The sequence below is a fragment of the Sinocyclocheilus rhinocerous genome, unplaced genomic scaffold (genome assembly GCF_001515625.1).
Source record: "Sinocyclocheilus rhinocerous isolate Xijiao unplaced genomic scaffold, SAMN03320098_v1.1 scaffold1842, whole genome shotgun sequence".
NCBI lineage: Eukaryota > Metazoa > Chordata > Actinopteri > Cypriniformes > Cyprinidae > Sinocyclocheilus > Sinocyclocheilus rhinocerous.
The window spans coordinates 1,159,313-1,180,053 of NW_015667292.1; the positions used below are offsets into that span (position 1 = coordinate 1,159,313).

The 20,741-nt window shown below is 35.2% G+C and overlaps 4 protein-coding genes across 7 annotated transcripts; all 4 read left to right on the plus strand.

Annotated features, from left to right (window-relative positions):
- The first annotated feature begins 1,263 nt into the window (after positions 1-1,263).
- On the plus strand, positions 1,264-9,185 carry poglut2 (protein O-glucosyltransferase 2). Its single transcript, XM_016545339.1, has 10 exons — positions 1,264-1,623; positions 2,756-2,961; positions 3,044-3,249; positions 3,517-3,594; positions 4,261-4,433; positions 4,932-5,169; positions 5,298-5,507; positions 6,821-6,910; positions 8,357-8,461; positions 9,010-9,185. Exons 1-10 carry the CDS (start codon positions 1,439-1,441, stop codon positions 9,025-9,027), a joined length of 1,509 nt encoding a protein of 502 aa, XP_016400825.1. The 5' UTR covers positions 1,264-1,438; the 3' UTR covers positions 9,028-9,185.
- Positions 9,186-9,692: 507 nt separating this feature from the next.
- tex30 (testis expressed 30) lies at positions 9,693-13,460 on the plus strand. The gene is made up of 5 exons (XM_016545343.1): positions 9,693-9,828; positions 9,979-10,218; positions 12,139-12,190; positions 12,567-12,778; positions 13,181-13,460. Exons 1-5 carry the CDS (start codon positions 9,814-9,816, stop codon positions 13,337-13,339), a joined length of 678 nt encoding a protein of 225 aa, XP_016400829.1. The 5' UTR covers positions 9,693-9,813; the 3' UTR covers positions 13,340-13,460.
- Positions 13,461-14,127: 667 nt separating this feature from the next.
- Positions 14,128-15,615, plus strand: LOC107733637 (protein nepro homolog). Of its 3 annotated transcripts, none has more exons than XM_016545345.1 (5): positions 14,128-14,243; positions 14,678-14,832; positions 14,971-15,059; positions 15,145-15,273; positions 15,372-15,615. In XM_016545345.1, the coding sequence occupies exons 1-5, from the start codon at positions 14,159-14,161 to the stop codon at positions 15,451-15,453; spliced, it is 540 nt and encodes a 179-aa protein (XP_016400831.1). In that variant the 5' UTR covers positions 14,128-14,158; the 3' UTR covers positions 15,454-15,615. The 3 variants fall into 3 exon arrangements, 1 of the variants encoding a protein (XP_016400831.1); XR_001639010.1 differs by lacking the exon at positions 14,128-14,243 and adding an exon at positions 14,308-14,370; XR_001639009.1 differs by lacking the exon at positions 14,128-14,243 and adding an exon at positions 14,379-14,398.
- Positions 15,616-16,229: 614 nt separating this feature from the next.
- Positions 16,230-20,666, plus strand: rmp64 (ribonuclease MRP subunit p64). Of its 2 annotated transcripts, none has more exons than XM_016545333.1 (9): positions 16,230-16,339; positions 16,774-16,928; positions 17,067-17,155; positions 17,241-17,369; positions 17,468-17,545; positions 18,556-18,923; positions 19,005-19,069; positions 19,681-19,913; positions 20,039-20,666. In XM_016545333.1, the coding sequence occupies exons 1-9, from the start codon at positions 16,255-16,257 to the stop codon at positions 20,406-20,408; spliced, it is 1,572 nt and encodes a 523-aa protein (XP_016400819.1). In that variant the 5' UTR covers positions 16,230-16,254; the 3' UTR covers positions 20,409-20,666. The 2 variants fall into 2 exon arrangements, with proteins under 2 accessions (XP_016400819.1, XP_016400820.1); XM_016545334.1 differs by having other exon boundaries at positions 19,699-19,913.
- Positions 20,667-20,741: the final 75 nt, after the last annotated feature.

Sequence of the window (20,741 nt, forward strand, 5' to 3'; positions counted from 1 at the left end):
TATTGAAAATAAAATGGAAAAATATGTTGATGCAAATCAAATTGAAATAAACATTTATTGATGTACACAACATCATAAGACTGGTTTGTCTCTGTAATATGATGGGCTAGTAAGATGTCAACCAAGATCAACCCTGCAGTGCCAAGTACGTAAAATAACTAAATGTGCATTCTTATATATGACCCTGGACCACAAAACCAGTCTTAAGTCGCTGGGATATATTTCTAGCAATAGCCAAAAATACATTGTATGGGTCAAAATTATAGATTTTTCTTTTATGATAAAATCATTAGGATATTAAGTAAAGATCATGTTCCATGAAGATATTTTGTAAATTTTCTACAGTAAATATATTAAAACTTAATTTTTGATTAGTGTTATGCATTGCTAAGAACTTCATTTGGACAAATTTAAAGGCAATTTTCTCAATATTTTGCGTTTTTTGCACCCTCAGATTCCAGATTTTAAAATAGTTATATCTCGGCCAAATATTGTCCTATCATAACAAACCATACATCAATGGAAAGCTTATTCATTCAGCTTTCAGATGTATAAATCAGGTGATGTAAAAAATTGACCCTTATGACTGGTTTTGTGGTCCAGGGTCACATATATGCAATGCAACGAGTAAAAAGACAGTATACGTCATTATAATCCGTAATTATGTCCCCACTGGATGCAACCAATGCCTCGTTTATAATGGGTTTTCATCTTTTTGAATCGTTGCTCCGGCCAGACAGGGCATCACAATATGGTAAGGGGCGTAACATTTCCGTCACACGCTCGAGGTATTCGGCCAATCATAACGCACTGGATAGCTGGCCAATCACAGCACACCTTGCTTTTCAGACCCACGAGCTTTGTCGAAATCGACGCGTTTCAGAAAGGCGGGGCATAGAGGAGAAACAATAATGTACAGTATGTGGAAAATAATGTGTTTTTTTAACCTTAAACCGCATAAACACATTTCATTACACCAAATACACAAAATAATGTTCTTTTTTAGCAACATCATATGACCCCTTTTAAGTAAAATGATTTTTTAATGAGTTGCAATACCCTGTTCTTATTTTGTACGAGTTACAAGCTCATTGTGATTAACGGATCTCCTATGAACAATGAATGCACTGAAGCAGCGCCGACTACAAGCAGCATTAGCAAGCGTCTTTCCTCTTCCTATTAGACAGCCAATCAGCTTCCAGTACGTTGCGTCATTGACGCACACAGACCAATCACATGAGCGCCTTGGGTCTGTTGCAGAGATTTTCTCACGATGGTGTCTGGGTTGGTTTGCACACCGAGCCGCTGGTGAATGTGAGTATGTGGTGAAATGTATCATTAGTGTTTTTAAGCAATGTTTTAAAGAGCATTGTCATTCTGAAGAAGTGATGATAAATGAACGCGTCCACTACTGAAAGTGTCATCATCCTCTATAAACATGTTGAGAAAACTTTTGCTGCTCTTGATGCTTTGCATCATTTTCATGACTCGGAGATCAAAGGCAGCGGCAGCGGCAGCGCCCAGCGCGAGCAAAACTTTGATCTGGGGTCCTGGACTGGAAACAAACATCTTCCTTCCTGCTCGGTTCTTCTTCATACAAACAGTGGACTCCACCGGAAGAAAGTGAGTGAGTTCTTCTGGAAGACCAGAATGGGGCATTGTGGCTTAGTGGTTACACATCTGGCTGGGAAATATAGGTTGTGAGTTCAAACCCTGGATTAAGGGTGCACTTCACGTTCATTTTTATTTACGATAACACACCACATGTGAAAATGGTACAATTTTGACTATTTGATATCACCGTACGTCCCCAGCTGATAAATCACAGCACATTAAGACAATAGTATGACAATATTATGCTTTAATATGCAAACGATATATTATCTAATGAAATATTAATTTGCATACATTTCCAGAACATAAATTTGAACACTGGATGAAGCCAGATTCAAGATTTAGTTTCATTTTGTTGAAATATTACAGATTTAAGGCTAAGTGCATTATATATATATATATATATATATATATATATTAAAAATATCATTTACAAATATGCACTGTAATTGAAATCTACAGACACAAAAATATGTAGTTAAATAAATACACAAATTAGATGTTTTCTTTCCTCTGGTCAGAAAGTAAAAATGATAACTCAAAATTGACCAGTGCCTGAGAAAAACAATGGTTTTGACTGTAGTGTCTTGCCTTAAACAAAGGTTTCAGCTAGACCAAAAATGATAACAGTAAAACCTCAATAGTTCCACCAAGATCATCTTATTCTTTCTTTAGTAAACTATATTGGTGCTTAAAGAACCCGGAGAGAGAACCCAGTTCTAAAGAACCTGTATAATATACAACATAAAAAAGACTTCTCTGCTGATCCTTAAAGTGATGCAAAGAAGAGCTTTTATTTAATCCAAGGCAATTGTGCTGTAAGTGCTTGAATAAATCTGCTAAAGAACAAATTAGTAGTAATTAGTCTCTGTTAGTCATATCGTGTCAGTCTTTTATGACTGAATGTTTGTATCCTGACAGACACTGTGTTCTGTGATAAATGAAACTATTTTTAACAACAAATGGCCGGTAATTTCCCAGGACAGGTCTTTCTTTGAGTTTCACCCAAGGCGGTAAAAGCGTCTTGTTTACGCATCCCATCTTTAGGTTCACATTTCATGCGTCCACATTAAGGTATCAGTTTACTTCTATCATGGATAAAATAATAATGCCTTTGTTATTGTGATTTCCTCATCTTCAGTTTCACAACTTCTCCTGGAGAGAAGACATTTGAAGTGAAGATTACATCTCCAACAGACCCGTATGCCAGAATCTGGATCCAGATTTTAGACCGGAATGACGGATCCTTTTTGGTTCGGTACCGCATGTATGCCAGTTACACAGATCTGCACGTTCAGATTCTTTTGAAAGACAAGCTGGTGGGAAAGTCACCATATGTGCTCAAAGGTGAGAAGAATCAAGTCCACCTTCATCATATAGAGATGAACAATGTGTGGAAGTTGACACTAACCTGTTTCTCACTGTCCAGGTGCAGTGTATCACGAATCATGTGACTGCCCAGAGCCCAGTGGTGCATTATGGGAAAAAAACATGCACTGCCCGGCCTCTTTCTCTCAGATAGAGAGTGATTTATCTGTCTTTCCCAGTGTGGATCCAGACCATAATACCCATGAGATCCTTAGGCGCTTTGGAAAGAGACACAGCCTGTGTCACTACACCATTAAACACAACCAGGTACACGCATGCCTCATTCAAATACCTATGGATTGTTTTAAACAAACTACACCATTTTTTCCAAGGTTTTGCACAGAAAGAATTGAATAGTATTTTGACATCTGTTTAAAATGATTGGTGGACCATTGATTGGGTAAAATTTTATATATCTGTCACTCTAGCTGCCACTCTACATTCTTCTGTAGCCTTTGTCTACATAAGGAAACAATTAGATATTAAAAAAATGTCTCATAATGTCATGTACTTTTGTATTCTTTTTTACTCTAGGTTTATATAAAAACACATGGAGAACATGTCGGATTCAGGATCTTCATGGATGCCTTCCTTCTGTCCCTCACACGTAAAGTGAGTATTTGTACAAATGTTTTTGGGTGCTTTTAGTTAAGTTATGTTAAGTAATAATAATGTTATTAATACACATCTCAAGCATGTGCTTAGTCATTTACCTTTATTACCATTAGATGGCACTCCAACATAGAACGGTTGGAGGCATGTACATCAAAAGAGGAGAATTTAACTTGAGTGTTAGTGTTCATTTCAGTTCATACAATAATAATATTGTTGATAGGTTTGTGGCATTGTCCCAGAATAGTTCAACTATTTTTAGGGGGTAAGTAAAGAATAAGACTTCTATAGTATTCAGTAATTATATTTTCATACGGATGGATGGATGGATGGATGGATACTGGCTGGCACACTACCATTGTTTCTTGAACACCAAATCTGCATATTAGACTGATTTCTGAAGGATCATGTGATCAGTTATTTTAAATTGTAGTAATATGTAACAATATTACTGTTTTACTGTATTTTTAATCTAATAAATGCAGCCTTTTTGAGCATAAGAGAAATACATTAGCATAATTTTCAGATACATTAAAAAGTCTTACCAACCCCAAACTTTTGAATTGTATTTTGAATGATATGTTTTGTGTTATTTTGAATTACTAATTAGTGCAAATTCATAACTGAAAAATTAACAGTCCACTTATTGTTGTTGTGTGTGACCAGGTCAAGGTTCCAGACATTGAGTTTTTTGTTAATTTGGGGGACTGGCCCCTGGAGAAGAGACGGGCGTCTGAGAAGCCCAGCCCGGTCTTTTCATGGTGTGGGTCTAATGATACACAAGATATTGTCATGCCGACATATGACCTGACTGAATCTGTATTGGAGACTATGGGCAGGTAAAGAAACTCTTGTGACTCTTGGAGATGCAGTTAACACATAAAGCTTTTTATGGAACAACATAAAACTTTTTATTGATTTTTAGGGAGCTCTATCTAGGATTTAAAATCTGATTTAAACTAGGAAATAAACAAAGCTTAATTTTAAAACTCTTTATTGTAGCAAAATGTCAAACAACGAGTTATAGGAAATTTGTGAAGAAAGAAAAAATGGTATGGCTATATGGTAGCATTTTTCCTAAGTGGTCTCAGAGTTTGTGATCTGTGATTATGAATGATTTTTTTTTCTTCAAATGATACAATTGTGATACTAGTTGTGAAACGTCTGTCCATGAAAACAAGATGCACTATCTATGCTAACATAACTAAACTAAATGTTCAGCGATTTGTTTAGAAAAAATCATAACAACATGAATTTAAATCTCTGTACTACATATTAATTTCTTATTCTGACTGATTAAAATATATTTTGTCCATTGATCATTTTTTCTGTGACAGAGTGAGTCTGGACATGATGTCTGTTCAGGGACACACGGGTCCAATGTGGGAACAGAAGATCAGCAAAGCATTCTGGAGAGGTCGAGACAGCAGGAAAGAGCGTCTTGAGCTGGTTAAACTGGCGCGGGCGAACCCTGACATGCTCGATGCCGCCTTAACCAACTTCTTCTTTTTCAAGCATGATGAGAGCCTTTACGGGCCCCTCGTCAAACATGTGTCCTTTTTTGACTTTTTCAAGGTGCATGGATTTCACAGAACTACTTCAGTACACACAGCATAGATCCTCAATTCAATTAATTTACATATTTTTTATATTTTTATGTTGTTATTTTTACCTGAGATGATTGTATGTTTCTCTTTTAACAGTATAAGTACCAGATAAATGTTGACGGGACAGTAGCAGCGTACAGGCTGCCTTATTTGCTTGCAGGAGACAGTGCGGTGTTCAAACATGACTCCATCTATTATGAGCACTTTTACAAGCAGCTCCAGCCATGGGTGCACTATATCCCCTTCAAAGCTGATCTCAGTGACCTACTGGAGAAGATCCAGTGGGCTACTGACCATGATGAGGAGGTACATCATCCCCATTCACACACACACATCTACGGTTCTCATATGAACACAAAATATCGCATATTAAATTGTTTGTGAGCACAGACTTTTTTTTAATCATTTTTTATGTCATTTAAATTATTACTATTTTGTAATGCAAAGAACCTAAACCTCCCTTGACCGTGGTAAAATCACTGTTGGGCATGGCCTCAAGTGGCATATTCCTTTAATAAAAGACACCAATTTTCAATATACAGTATAGTTTAATTAATAGTCTGTATGATACAGTTTATATAACATAATGGATGGATGTTTATCATATCCCAAAAGTACTGAATTTGCTGGCCTTTTCTCAAAAATTGCCCTGAGATTTGCAACATTCTTTTATATCAGTTCAATCATGACAACTCTCGGAAGATTTTAGCATGGTGATGGATATGACAGTGTTAATGTATTTGGTCTTGGCGGAATAGATCTGCTATGCTGCTGCTGAATTGCTGCTGCTGTTGGTTATTGCTGTAGTTGATGATTATTGCTGCTGCTGCTGCAAGCAAGTACAGGAACTTGCTACTGCCAATGCATATGGCGATACGGTGCCGTGAGTATTTAAGACATACTGCTGCTGCACAAATCGCATATAAAATATCCCGTAGCAGATCTATACAGGTGAAGCTGGGGAAGGTGGAGGGTTTCAGAGAAACTCTGAAAAGCGCGCTGCAGGAATCTCTAGTGAATGCTAGCCAGCCATATAAATGCAAGGCAGTAAGCTCATTGGCTGCATATGCAGCATGAACCAATCAGCTTGTGCCAAGTCATTTAACTCTCTGAATATCATCAGTTACATTAACAACCCGTCAGCCTGCGCCATCTAGAGTTTCATGACTGAACTATGAACTATATATTTATGTATTATAATGTTTCTGAGAATGTCTTTCACACTCTCTGCATTAACTTTACATTTACTATTTTGGCAGACACACAATTGTAAGCTCAAATCTTGTGGGGATCATTTGAGTTTGATCACAGAATCCTGAGAGAACTGAATTGTGTAACTTATATTCATTTTAATCTATTAATAAAATACAAAAAAATACAAAATGCTACATTTCTATTAGCCAGTCTTAGTACTGAACAGTTTGCATCTGCATGAATTGGAGATGCTGAAGCTATTATTCTCTGTTCGCAAAGCAGAAGGTTTACATGCAGTATTGGGATGGTAGTGCAAGACGCAGGTGAACAGGTTTGCAGTTGTTAAGGAGATTGCGATGTTAAAAATGTGTCTATAGCAGTAAACTGCACAAACAATCCTGTCACCTTTCTGTTTTTTCTTATAGGCAAAGCGAATTGCCCTGGCAGGTCAGCAGTTTGCACGAACTCATCTGATGGGTGACAGTATATTCTGTTACTACTTCAAACTCTTTCAGGTATTTTTTTAATTTCTTTAGTTCAGTGCTCGGGTGTGTCTATTGTGGCAGTGACTACACCAAGAGCGGAACGGTTACTGTTTCTGTGACACTACAGGTTGTTTGTTTTATCACCTTTTTAATACCTTATTTTCCACAACGGGTCTTTTTAATTTCCTTATTTTTTATTTTTTTATTTTTTTTATTTTTATTTTTTTTTGATTTTATGAAGTTATCAGTGTATATATCTTATCTTGTCTTGATCTTCCATCTTCATCCAAGTTTTATGTGTTGTTCTCAAGGACTCAAAAGACAAAGGTTAAATAGCGCGTGTCTTGCCATCCGCACGGCACACACATTCAGTGGTCATTTTACTGTCTGTGTTGATAAGATGACTAGAAGCACTTTAGGTACAAAAAATTAAGTCTTATTCTAAATCAGCAATTTTTTTTTCTATCATCAATATATATAAGCATCCTCAAAATTAGAAATGACATCTTCAAAAAAAAGGTTTGTTTTGTCTTGTGTCATTGGCAGCTTTAATAACATTTTTAAGCTAAATATAGCTAAATATATTTGTTTGAAAAGTATATCTTTTCTATATAAGAGGTCAAACATACAGTACAAAATTATGAAAGAACTGGATACATTTAATCTAACTGACTTCTATAAGTGTCACAAATTTGTAATGCTTACAGATGAATTACAACAAAAAGAAAAAAAGAATACACACACACACACACACACTTGGGACTTGGTCCCAAGTTTCCTGTGTGCTCACAGTAGTCACTGTGCGCAAGTACCCCTGAGTTCATAAACCCCAATACTTTATGAACACACACACACACACACACACACTTGGGACTTGGTCCCAAGTTTCCTGTGTGCTCACAGTAGTCACTGTGCGCAAGTACCCCTGAGTTCATAAACCCCAGTACTTTATGAACACACACACACACACACACACACTTGGGACTTGGTCCCAAGTTTCCTGTGTGCTCACAGTAGTCACTGTGCGCAAGTACCCCTGAGTTCATAAACCCCAGTACTTTATGGTTTTTCATAACTATCGGCTGGAAACAGTAATCTTTAAACACAAGTCCTGGCCTCAAAGCACTTCTCAACAATAAACCTGTGTGCATTTGAGGTGTGGAAGTGTTGGAGGTCAAGACCACAGCGGCTACTTGAATTTTATGTGATTCGTACTGCTGATAAAGATGCTTGTTTAGTATGATGATGTTGCAGTTAATAAAAAGTTCTAAATAAAAGTGCTTCACCAAGACAAAGAAAGTAAGAGGGTATGTGATTGGATGGAAAGATTACAGATGGTGAAATTATGTAGCTGAACTTGCATGTTGTGAAATAAATGTAATGTACCATGTAATATCTTTGTTTATTTTTGCCAGTACAATTTTGTATGCTAAATTAAATTTCTACACTCATCCAGCTCTGTGTTTTTGTTTTTAGAAGTATGCTGAACTGCAGGTCACTGAGCCCAAGGTTCGAGATGGTATGGAGCTGGTGGAACAGCCAAAGGACGAACTTTTCCCATGTTATTGTGCAAGAAAAAAGGTAGCCTATGTGTTCTTGGTATTAACTGAAATCACTATAATGGGTATATTAATTTGTATTCATTTAACCTATTTTACACAATAGCAGAGATTGTACTGACCATACTCAGTATAATAATAGTCATCAGTGTATAATAATAGTACAATATTTCTAGATTCCATTAAAATAAAATATCCTAACCAAACTCCCATTATACAAATAAGCATTTTTTTTTTCAGTTTTGTCCATACTAAGATTTCCATTTATAAAAATTTCTGTTCAGCTTTGAATTTTCAGCATAATAAAACATTTATTGCTAAGAAACAACAGTGAACATTTTACCACCATATGGTATAATACTGTACAATACATTTAATTAAGTATCTGATGGATTTATTGTCATTTCATAAAGCACACAAACTGGGTTTATGAGGGCAATACACTTTTTATGACATGGATTGATCAGCAGATTACTCTGATCAAATTATTATATGAATTATTTTAGTCCGCAATGCATTTGCTCTGGATCAGATCAAACATTTCTAATTGTTTGTTTTGTTTTTGTATAGGTCAGAGATGAGCTGTGAGAGACCACCTGTTGTGTTACGTAACAGCAGCCGTTAAATTTAGATGGATTTGCAGAAAAAGATGTTTCCGAGACCACAGACTTGGTGCATCAAGTGTCCTGTGACTGCAATGTCTTAACTGAATGTTTCTCTTTTTGTATTAAATCTTTGTGTTTCTACATTCTTGTTGGTCTGGTTTATATTATTATTATACACATTTGTTTAGAAAGTTTGATAGATGGGCTTGCTTATACACTTTAATGTAGAATTACTATACATTACACAAAGTTTAGACCAGAATAATTAACAGAATAATTCAGTTATTCATAATAATTAATCATAACAGAATAATTAGAATAATTAACAGTGGAAATGTTTGTTTGTTTATTTACTTATTTAGTAGCTAAGACTTAAAAGATTTGAGGTGGTTTATATAGAAATGAACTTAAACCTACCCTGAGAAATATGTGACGGCATGCTCTGGTCTTTCCTATCTAAGGTTTTAACTATTGTATTATTGTTTCACTTCAAACCAAACAAACTTACATTTATTTAAAATTCCTTTGATATATATTTTTTCTAACTTTGAAGTGTGTTCTAACCTTTTGTGTTAAGTGTGCGAACAGTTCATCATAAAGACATTTTTAACATTTTCATGTAGCCATCTTACCTGAGGCGCATGCTCACTCCTTTACATCAGGTGGCGCTGTAAAACAACGTGATTCATATGAACATCGACACGTCACATGTCCACGTGTGAGAAACCCGGGTATTTTAGAGCTCCTTGCTTCAACCACGCATCCTTAAATGGAGTTTTCAGAGGTATTTTAGCTATAGAAACATGTCCAACTTATCAACACGTTTTTTTTTTTTGTGAACGGAGTGGAATATAATGAGTGTTTACAAAACATTTTTGGTGCATTGTCTAAAGAACTTCGTTTTTAACACTTTTTATTCATATGAATATCACAGGAGAATGTGAGAATCCCGTTCGAGCAGAAGGAGCTGGACGGTGTGTTGACGGTCCCTGCTGACGTCAGCGCGGGACATTGCACAGCTGTGGTGTTGACGCACGGCGCGGGGGGAGACATGCTCACCAAACAGCTGGAGAGCCTCGCGCACGCTCTCGCCCGTTCAGGCGTTCTGTGTCTGCGATTCACCTGCAGGGCGCCGAACTTTCTGTACAGAATCAGAGCTTATAGCGCCGTTGTAGTAAGCACTTAATTTTCTAATTTTCATTATTAGAAGAACCTTCATGCAAATAAAATACGTTGTAACTGCATTTTATTAATGCATTCGTTTTTAATAATAAAACAAAACTATAAAAATATATTCTAAAATGTATCATTATTATTATTATTAGTAGAAGTAGTAGAAATAATAATATTGTAATATTAAATACATACAGTGGCATGCGGAAGTTTGGGAACCCCTTACAGAATCTAATGTGAATAATTTTAACAAAATAAGAGAGATCATACAAAATGCATGTTATTTTTTTTATTTAGTACTGTCTGGAGTAAGATATTTTACATAAAAGATGTTTACATATAGTCCACAAGACAAAACAAAAAATAGCTGAAATTATTAAAATAACCCCCTTAACCCCTTAACTGTCACCCCCCATTTTTTAAAATAGGCATGAAAGTGCACTATCCAAACTTAAATTGTTGTAATTTATGAACACTTTGGAATACAGACCTAAGGTTGGTCTCTTTTTAAAGAAGAAAATCAGCAGATTATTGCAAACGTGGATTTTTTTTTTCAAAAAGTTATAGAAGTTTAAATTTACTGTAAAGGAAATGCACTATACTAATTTTATTTTATATATAATAAATATTTTACATAACAGGTAATAAATAATATGAAAATAATTGAGGTTCCTGTGAGATTTTATGTAGGGCGTTATACCACAAACAGCCACGTTTCCAATGATATGTTTTTTGTCAAGATTATAAAAAGGTTTGATTCTAAAAGACCGTAATGCATTTTGAAATATGACACTTGACACCACCCACTAAGGGGGAGGAGACGGCCAAAAGATTTTAAAGTATCATTTCCATGGTAACACAATGTCCGATTTCAAAATGGTTTTCACAGGATGAATTTGGACTTCTAAGCTTTCAAATGATATATAATTTATGATGATTACTAAAAGATTTGATAGAGAAAAAGGACAACAACAAAAAAGAGCGTCAAGCGTGATGGTTGTTCATGAGTCCCTTGTTTGTTCTGAAAAGTTAAACTGAGCACTGTTCTTCAGAAAAATCCTCCATGTCCTGCAGATTCTTCAGTTTTCCCGCATCTTTATTAAGAGCAGGATGAAGATGTCCAAATTTTTCTTATTTTGTTGAAATATCGTTTTTTTTCCTTCATTTAGTACTGCCCTTCGGAAGCAACAGAAGATACTTGCATGTTTCCCGGAAGACAAATTAAGTACAATTGACCTTGAGCTTCAAATTCAAAAGTTCAAATTCAAGCTCTTAATGCATCATGTTTCCTTCTGGAGCATCAGGGAATGTTTGAACCTTTTTTCATAGTTGTGTTTGAGTCCCTCAATTGTCCTCAGTGTGAAAAGATGGATCTCAAACTTATACAGTCTCTGCTGGAAAGGGTTCAAATATGCAAAAGATGCTGGAAAACTGAAGAATCTGCAGGACATGGAGGATTTTTCTGAAGAACAGTGCTCAGTTTAACTGTTCAGAACAAACAAGGGACTCATGAACAACCATCACAAAACAAACAAAAACAGTCGTAGATCTTCCAGGTAACCACACACAGTATTAAGACCAAGGGTTCCCAAACTTTTGAAGGGGGTTATTTTAATACTTTCAGCTATTTTTTTTGTTTTGTGGACTATATGTAAACATCTTTTATGTAAAATATCTTACTCCGGAGTCAGGACAGTACTAAATAAAAAATAACATGCATTTTGTATGATCTCTCTTATTTTGTTAAAATTATTCACATTTTCACTGATTCTGCAAGGGGTTCCCAAACTTTCGCATGCCACTGTATTCCTTGCAATAAAACAAAGTGTAAAATATAAAATGTAATTATTATTATTATTATTATAAATTAATAATATTTCTAATATTAAATACATAATCCCTGCAATTTTCTATCCATCAGGAGTACTTAAAGACCCATGAGAGATATGCACCAAACAGCCTTTTCTTGGGAGGTAGGTCTCTCTCTTTCTTTCTCTCTCTCTCTCTGTCTTGTTTGAATGTGTGAAAGTAGTCTATTTTTGAAGGAGGAACAGAAAAAAATTGCAGATGCAAGTCTTTAAAAATATGTAGATAAAAATAGGTGAATATTATAAAAAATACTCACTACTAATATATTTTTTATAATATGCATAGTGAACAATATTGAATAGTTGCCTGTTTTCCTTCTGTTGTTCTAATATTATTATTTCCCTTTTTTAGGCAGTAATGATGAATACTTTTTCCAATAATCATTTTTCAAAGTTCTTCCTACGAAAGAAAATAAAATAAAATAAAATAAATTATTTAATTTAATAGTAATGTTCTCTCTCTTTCTGTATTTGTTTCCAGGACGCTCTATGGGTGCTCGTACAGCTGTTGCTGTGTGTAATCGTATGTGTGACAGGCAGAAGGATGCAGTCCAAGGTGTTCTGTGTTTGTCATTCCCACTGAATGTACCAGGAAAACCACAAACATATGTTGAGCGGAGCCATGGCCTGCATGCACTGTCCCAAACTTCTGTGCTGTTTGTTTCTGGCACTGCAGATAACATGTGTCAACAGGTGAACACATATGAGACGTTTTCGATTGGTTTGGGCTTTAAACTGAGTAATGGTCATTCTTGAAGTTCCTGCTGTTAAACCTTAAGTGATAAATTTTGTCATCATTTTCTCATACTCATGCCGTTCCAAAACGGTATGACTTTCTTTTTGAGAATTTTTTTTTTTCACACAAGAAGAAAGAAAGTAAGTCATACAGGTTTGAAATGATTTGACTGTGAGCAAATGACAGAATATACTTTTTTCCCTTGTAGTTTTATTACAGGGACACAGGAATTTATTACTTTTTTTGGTAAAGATGTAATATGCAAAAAGGCAATTTGATTCTTGATTACATTGAAACTATTAGGTTCTTTCATATTTATATTAATGTAATACAAAGCTTATCCTTTGCTTGCTTTTTAGAATCTTCTACAAAATGTTATGCATGTCATGAAAAGCCCTTCTGCTGTTCACTGGGTCAAGGATGCGAACCATGGACTTGCAGTACGTGGCAGAACAGAAGAATCAGTACTGGAGGAAGTCAATTCACAGATTATTGCATGGGTACTACAACACAAATGAAATGCATCTTTATAAATAGATAAATATGGATATTACTGTTTGGATGAAAGAAGATGGTGAGCTGTTGACCATAACCCTCTGTATATAGTTACCGTATGTTAACTGTGTTCTGTGTTACAGATTATGTAAGAATAATACGTTATGAATAAAGATCATAATTATTAAAAAAACAAGTTATAATATGCATATAATAGTTATTAGTATTATTATCATTAAAATTGCATTTGAATTGAGTACTATTTGGGATATGTATTAATAAACTATTAAAATCATATTATTATTCATATTGAGAGGACATTTGCTTGTAAACAATATGACTCACCATTTGTTTGTAAGCTACACATTTGATACACAGTGGCTATAAAAAGTTTACACCCTCCTGGTAAAATTGCAGCTTTTTGAGATGTGAAAAATGAATCCAGGTAAAATCGTGTCTAATCTTTTTCCACCTGCTGTATTAAAAGCAAAATGTGTTTGACATGACATGATTATACGTGGTTTATTTTTCATCTCAAAAACATTTAGTTTCAATGTGTAGATTTTTATAGCCACATTTTACTAGTTGAAAGCTAGGGGTAAATGAAACTGCTTCAATATAGTATTTTTGTTATATGAAACTATAATGATGTAAATTGTAAAAAAAAAATAAAAAATTCTTTTAATTGACTAGTTATTTTTCCTTACTGAAAAATAACCAATATGTAAGCTGTGCGCCAGCGCAAAAGAATGCTGTGTGTGTACCTTTTAGGACCTGTGACGTAATCACATGAACAAGCGTATGATTGGCTGGTTTTCTCTCCCCGGCCTTCAGCTGTAAACATGGCGCAAGAACCCTGGAATAAAACTTGTATCCAGTTTCCAAGTGCTGTTTCTTCGAGTCGAATCCCATTTACTGACTCAAGTGGTATGTTCTGATATTTTAACCCTTAACGATATATTTACTCTACTATTTACTACAAAGAGCTCATATAAAGCATGTAAATAAATGTTTTTCTGTGACTGAGCTGAGCACGTGGATCCGGTAGATTCATGTAAAACGGTGGACAAGTGATACAATTTGTAAGCAGCGATAAAGCATTTGAGTCTTAACTTTTGATCTCTTCAGATAGTTCAGTTGTCCAATACAAGACTTGTTTACTGGTGTTAGTGTAATGTAGTCTACGTTACTTCATTCTTATTAGTTAAATAAGTGCAGTGTTTTTATTTTGTAAAGTAATTGCACGTGTTTTATGTATATATACGTACTGTATAAAACGACTGAACTTTGAATGACTAAACATATAACTTAAGTACAATTATATAGGCTACATGACATTGTAATGATGTTTCTCTGTCTAGATATCTTGATTGAAAGTCTGCTGACTGACTGTGAGAAAGTCTTGACCCTGTTATGTAGTGAAGTTCTACAGGCAGAAATCCGTGTTCTTTACGAACTTCTTTACGTTTTGAACAACGGCTTTAGACAACACAAGCCATTCAGAGCATTAAAACAGGTGGGAACCAAGTACTTCAATGTACATATAGTATGCATGCATATTACATTTAGTATTGTGTAATTATGTCAAGACCGTGATAAAAATCCTTAATTAATTTATTTGCAATGTATGATCGCATATTTACATAATTTTCAGGTTGAACAATGCATAAACCGTTTGAAAGAGATGAAGTTACAAGCAGCAGTGGACGATCTGAAGGAACTGTGTCCAGACAAATTTCAGAGGTAAGGTATATGTTAAACAAATTATACACTTTTTTTTTTTTTTCTTCTTCCATATGGTTTTGAGAATATGTGTTTCTCTGTGTAGGGATGCTGGAGCAGAGGTTGGGGAGTGTGACGTTCCCAGTCAGCCCATGTTGGAGTGGCTCTGTCTCAAACTACTAGGAGCCTCCAGTCTTTTAGCCCGAACGCTGGAGCGGTGCACCCAAGCTTTCATGTATCCTAAATGTTCACATTCACAACCATGTACTTTGGTTCGAAAATTCTTATGATAGAAGAACTGTGCATGGCTATGATCCTTCACACCCCAGTCAGACTGACACGGCAGCACCTGCTGCTAAGCGAGTTCGTTGTGCTGAATGTGGTGATAACCAGCATGCTTAGTCGTCTCTGGTGAGTCTGTGTACCAGTATGATTTACCATATCATCGCTGAATTACCATAGAGTTATTTCCTGAAGATGCTAAGTTGGGAAACTGCAGGGATGGAGCAGCATTTCATATTTGTGACCCTGGAGCACAAAACCAGTCATACGTAGCACGGGTATATTTGTAGCAATAGCCAACAATACATTGTATGGGTCAAAAAGATACATTTTTCTTTTATGCCAAAAATCATTGGGATATTAAGTAAAGATCATGTTCCATTAAGATGTTTTGCGAATTTCCTACCGTAAATATATCAAAACTTAATTTTTGATTAGTAATATTTGTAAGCTACACATTTGATACACAGTGGCTATAAAAAGTTTACACCCTCCTGGTAAAATTGCAGCTTTTTGAGATGTGAAAAATGAATCCAGGTAAAATCGTGTCTAATCTTTTTCCACCTGCTGTATTAAAAGCAAAATGTGTTTGACATGACATGATTATACGTGGTTTATTTTTCATCTCAAAAACATTTAGTTTCAATGTGTAGATTTTTATAGCCACATTTTACTAGTTGAAAGCTAGGGGTAAATGAAACTGCTTCAATATAGTATTTTTGTTATATGAAACTATAATGATGTAAATTGTAAAAAAAAAATAAAAAATTCTTTTAATTGACTAGTTATTTTTCCTTACTGAAAAATAACCAATATGTAAGCTGTGCGCCAGCGCAAAAGAATGCTGTGTATGTACCTTTTAGGACCTGTGACGTAATCACATGAACAAGCGTATGATTGGCTGGTTTTCTCTCCCCGGCCTTCAGCTGTAAACATGGCGCAAGAACCCTGGAATAAAACTTGTATCCAGTTTCCAAGTGCTGTTTCTTCGAGTCGAATCCCATTTACTGACTCAAGTGGTATGTTCTGATATTTTAACCCTTAACGATATATTTACTCTACTATTTACTACAAAGAGCTCATATAAAGCATGTAAATAAATGTTTTTCTGTGACTGAGCTGAGCACGTGGATCCGGTAGATTCATGTAAAACGGTGGACAAGTGATACAATTTGTAAGCAGCGATAAAGCATTTGAGTCTTAACTTTTGATCTCTTCAGATAGTTCAGTTGTCCAATACAAGACTTGTTTACTGGTGTTAGTGTAATGTAGTCTACGTTACTTCATTCTTATTAGTTAAATAAGTGCAGTGTTTTTATTTTGTAAAGTAATTGCACGTGTTTTATGTATATATACGTACTGTATAAAACGACTGAACTTTGAATGACTAAACATATAACTTAAGTACAATTATATAGGCTACATGACATTGTAATGATGTTTCTCTGTCTAGATATCTTGATTGAAAGTCTGCTGACTGACTGTGAGAAAGTCTTGACCCTGTTATGTAGTGAAGTTCTACAGGCAGAAATCCGTGTTCTTTACGAACTTCTTTACGTTTTGAACAACGGCTTTAGACAACACAAGCCATTCAGAGCATTAAAACAGGTGGGAACCAAGTACTTCAATGTACATATAGTATGCATGCATATTACATTTAGTATTGTGTAATTATGTCAAGACCGTGATAAAAATCCTTAATTAATTTATTTGCAATGTATGATCGCATATTTACATAATTTTCAGGTTGAACAATGCATAAACCGTTTGAAAGAGATGAAGTTACAAGCAGCAGTGGACGATCTGAAGGAACTGTGTCCAGACAAATTTCAGAGGTAAGGTATATGTTAAACAAATTATACACTTTTTTTTTTTTTTCTTCTTCCATATGGTTTTGAGAATATGTGTTTCTCTGTGTAGGGATGCTGGAGCAGAGGTTGGGGAGTGTGACGTTCCCAGTCAGCCCATGTTGGAGTGGCTCTGTCTCAAACTACTAGGAGCCTCCAGTCTTTTAGCCCGAACGCTGGAGCGGTGCACCCAAGCTTTCATGTATCCTAAATGTTCACATTCACAACCATGTACTTTGGTTCGAAAATTCTTATGATAGAAGAACTGTGCATGGCTATGATCCTTCACACCCCAGTCAGACTGACACGGCAGCACCTGCTGCTAAGCGAGTTCGTTGTGCTGAATGTGGTGATAACCAGCATGCTTAGTCGTCTCTGGTGAGTCTGTGTACCAGTATGATTTACCATATCATCGCTGAATTACCATAGAGTTATTTCCTGAAGATGCTAAGTTGGGAAACTGCAGGGATGGAGCAGCATTTCATATTTGTGACCCTGGAGCACAAAACCAGTCATACGTAGCACGGGTATATTTGTAGCAATAGCCAACAATACATTGTATGGGTCAAAAAGATACATTTTTCTTTTATGCCAAAAATCATTGGGATATTAAGTAAAGATCATGTTCCATTAAGATGTTTTGCGAATTTCCTACCGTAAATATATCAAAACTTAATTTTTGATTAGTAATATACATAGCTAAGAACTTAATTTGGACAACTGTAAAGGCGATTTTCTAAGTATTTAGATATTTTTTTCACCCTCAGATTTCAGATATTCAAATAGTGGTATCTCGGCCAAATATTGTCCATACATCAGTGGAAAGCTCATTTATTCATCTTTCAGATGATGTATAAATCTCAATTTCAAAAAATTTGACCCTTATGACTGGTTTTGTGGTCCAGGGTCAATTTCTTTTCATTCTTGATTTTGACTTAGTTCAGTATAATCAAAGATATTCATTTGACTTTGTATTTTTACTTTTGTAAAAAAAAAAAAGCTGCTTGATTTGAAATTTACTTTTGTGTGAGATGGCTACATTGTTACACTATTAACAACAGACATTGGACCTTTTTTACCCAGAACATTTTGCCAAAATGTCTCTAACGTGAATGCACTGTTAGGGTTAGGTTATAGTATTTATAACTAGCTATATATCAAAACAATAGATGTCCTTGAAATGTCCCCATTAAGTAAATGTGTGTTTATAATAGTATGAAAAACCAAAATGTTAAGAATTGTTTCAGAAAATATACCAATATATTAAACATTTACTGGCTTGCTTATGGATAGCTTTCAAAACAAAATGGAATAATGTGCAACAAATATCATTCTGAAATGGGATAACAGATTTTTTTTTTTTTCTGTCACATTTTATAATTTGTTAGGGTGTTCTTCAGAGGTATTCTGAGAGCCCTCATCCCCATGTACAAAAGAACCACTGAACTCCTCCAGAAGGTGTCTCAGTCTCAGCCCATGGCCTACCTGACAGACTTCACCCTGCCTGGGGACCTGAAAGACTTCCTGTGCCTCTCTTACCCAGATCTACTGTTGGAAGAAGGCACCAAAGACCCTTTAAGGGCCAAAAAAGGGAAACAAAAGTCCAACTTTTCTCTCCTTTCCAGGTTGTTTGAGGGTGAAGGGCATGAAGACGGTAATGGAGAAGAGGAGAGAGAGATGATGCCAATAATAGCTGCCGGTTATGATAAAGGTTCTAGTCTGGACCTGGGGGCAGCAGTTTTACAGCGACGGCCAGGTTATTTGAGTTTTCTTACCAATTATGTTTTTGTGTAATTTATACTGCTTTGCTTTTATATATTTGTTTGTAATTCTCCAGATGTCTCACCCTGTGGACTGGACATGAAGGTTGTGCTTCAACAATCTGCTAAATCCACCAAACGGGTATTTAATCTTGATTTGTATGATGTCATTGACTAGTCCTAGGATGTTACCATTTCTGTTTTTGCCACTCGCATTTATATCAGATCTGTGGAAGCCCATTTCCACCACGTAAGAAAAAAAAAAAACATGCTTTGGTAACTTAAAACTTTAAAAGTAGGAATTATGGCATAAAAAGTTGAAATTGACATATGCGATAAGTTTAAATTATGACATAAAATGTCAAAATTAAGATGATTTTTTTAATCTCATAATTGACTGTCATAATTTCAATTTAGTATGTCACAATTTTGACTTTCAATGTCATTTATGACATGTCATAATTCTGATTTGTCATAATTGATTTTTTTACATCATAATTTTGAATTTAAAAGTCAAAATTGACATACATAAGTCATAATTATGAAATAAAGTCATAATTTCACATTTTAAAGTCATAATTTTGACTTTGTATCTCATGTTTATGACTTAGAAAAGCATGTTTCTTTTATTCTTTTGTGGCGGAAATGGGCTTCTATACAAATCAAACTGAAGTAAATTTTTGAGAAAAATAATATGCTGACATTATCATAGAAATGCAATCACTGGTTAATTTTGATACATTCTTCCCAAAGATGTCTCTGGAGCCAGAGATGAAAACGGACATCTCAAGTCAAGCTGCAGTCTTTCAAAAGAGGAAGTTCTTGAAGTCGCTGAGGAAGGTGTCTTCTTTCAGAAATATGGCTGCTCATCTGAAGGAAATGATGCACTGGTGCCGGAGCAGTAAGTTTCATCAAGAGCGTAAGCACCTGGCCTTCTTGCACCTGAAATGTCTGAGAATGGAGAGTCTGGAAGCTGAAGGTGTCAGGTACAAAAAATACTCTTAAATGAAATTTGTGTTTCTTAATCATTCTTAAAAATATAAATTATTTCAGCAGGAGTGTATATTATAGTGTATATCATATCTAATCATATATATATTTCTAAACTCAGGGTGGAGAAGAGATTGAAGAGGTTTAAGTTAAAAGTTCAAAAGGCATTGCTGCTTCAAAACACTTTGCCACAAAAACATTCCAGTTCCTTCATTGCACTTCGGAGAACTCGGTGGCACCATGGAAGCTTCATGGCACGCTACAGAACTGCCAGACGTAGATCTGCATTTTCCAGGAAGTGTTCTAGACCAGTTAAAGACTTTTTTGTTTCATTGAAACACAGGCCACAGCAACAATCCTCAAAAGAAGAGGTGTCAGGAAACAATAAGGTACCTGGAGCTGAGGAAAAAATGGACTCGCAGACTGCCTTGCAGAAACCAAATGTGCTAAATGATGATATTGATGATATTTTTGCATCATTTGGATTTTAAGTGGTTCCTAGTGTTGGTTGAATTGATGATTATTTTTTTTGACAAACCTGGGCACAAAAATTGACCACATCACTGTAATAAAAGCTACAGTTAAATAAAATGGTGTATATTGTATGTGACTTTTTCTGCACAATTTTAATTTTGTAGATAATGTTTAATTTTGGATTGACAAATGACAGATGATTGACAATGAACTGCATGAAATGTGAAAATCCAAAGTAATAAACTGAAAGAATAAAACTGTAGTCAAAAGGAAGTTTGTGAACAGTTTGAAAACCATGCTAATTTCAAATTTACTATATGTGACCCTGGACCACAAAACCAGTCATTTTT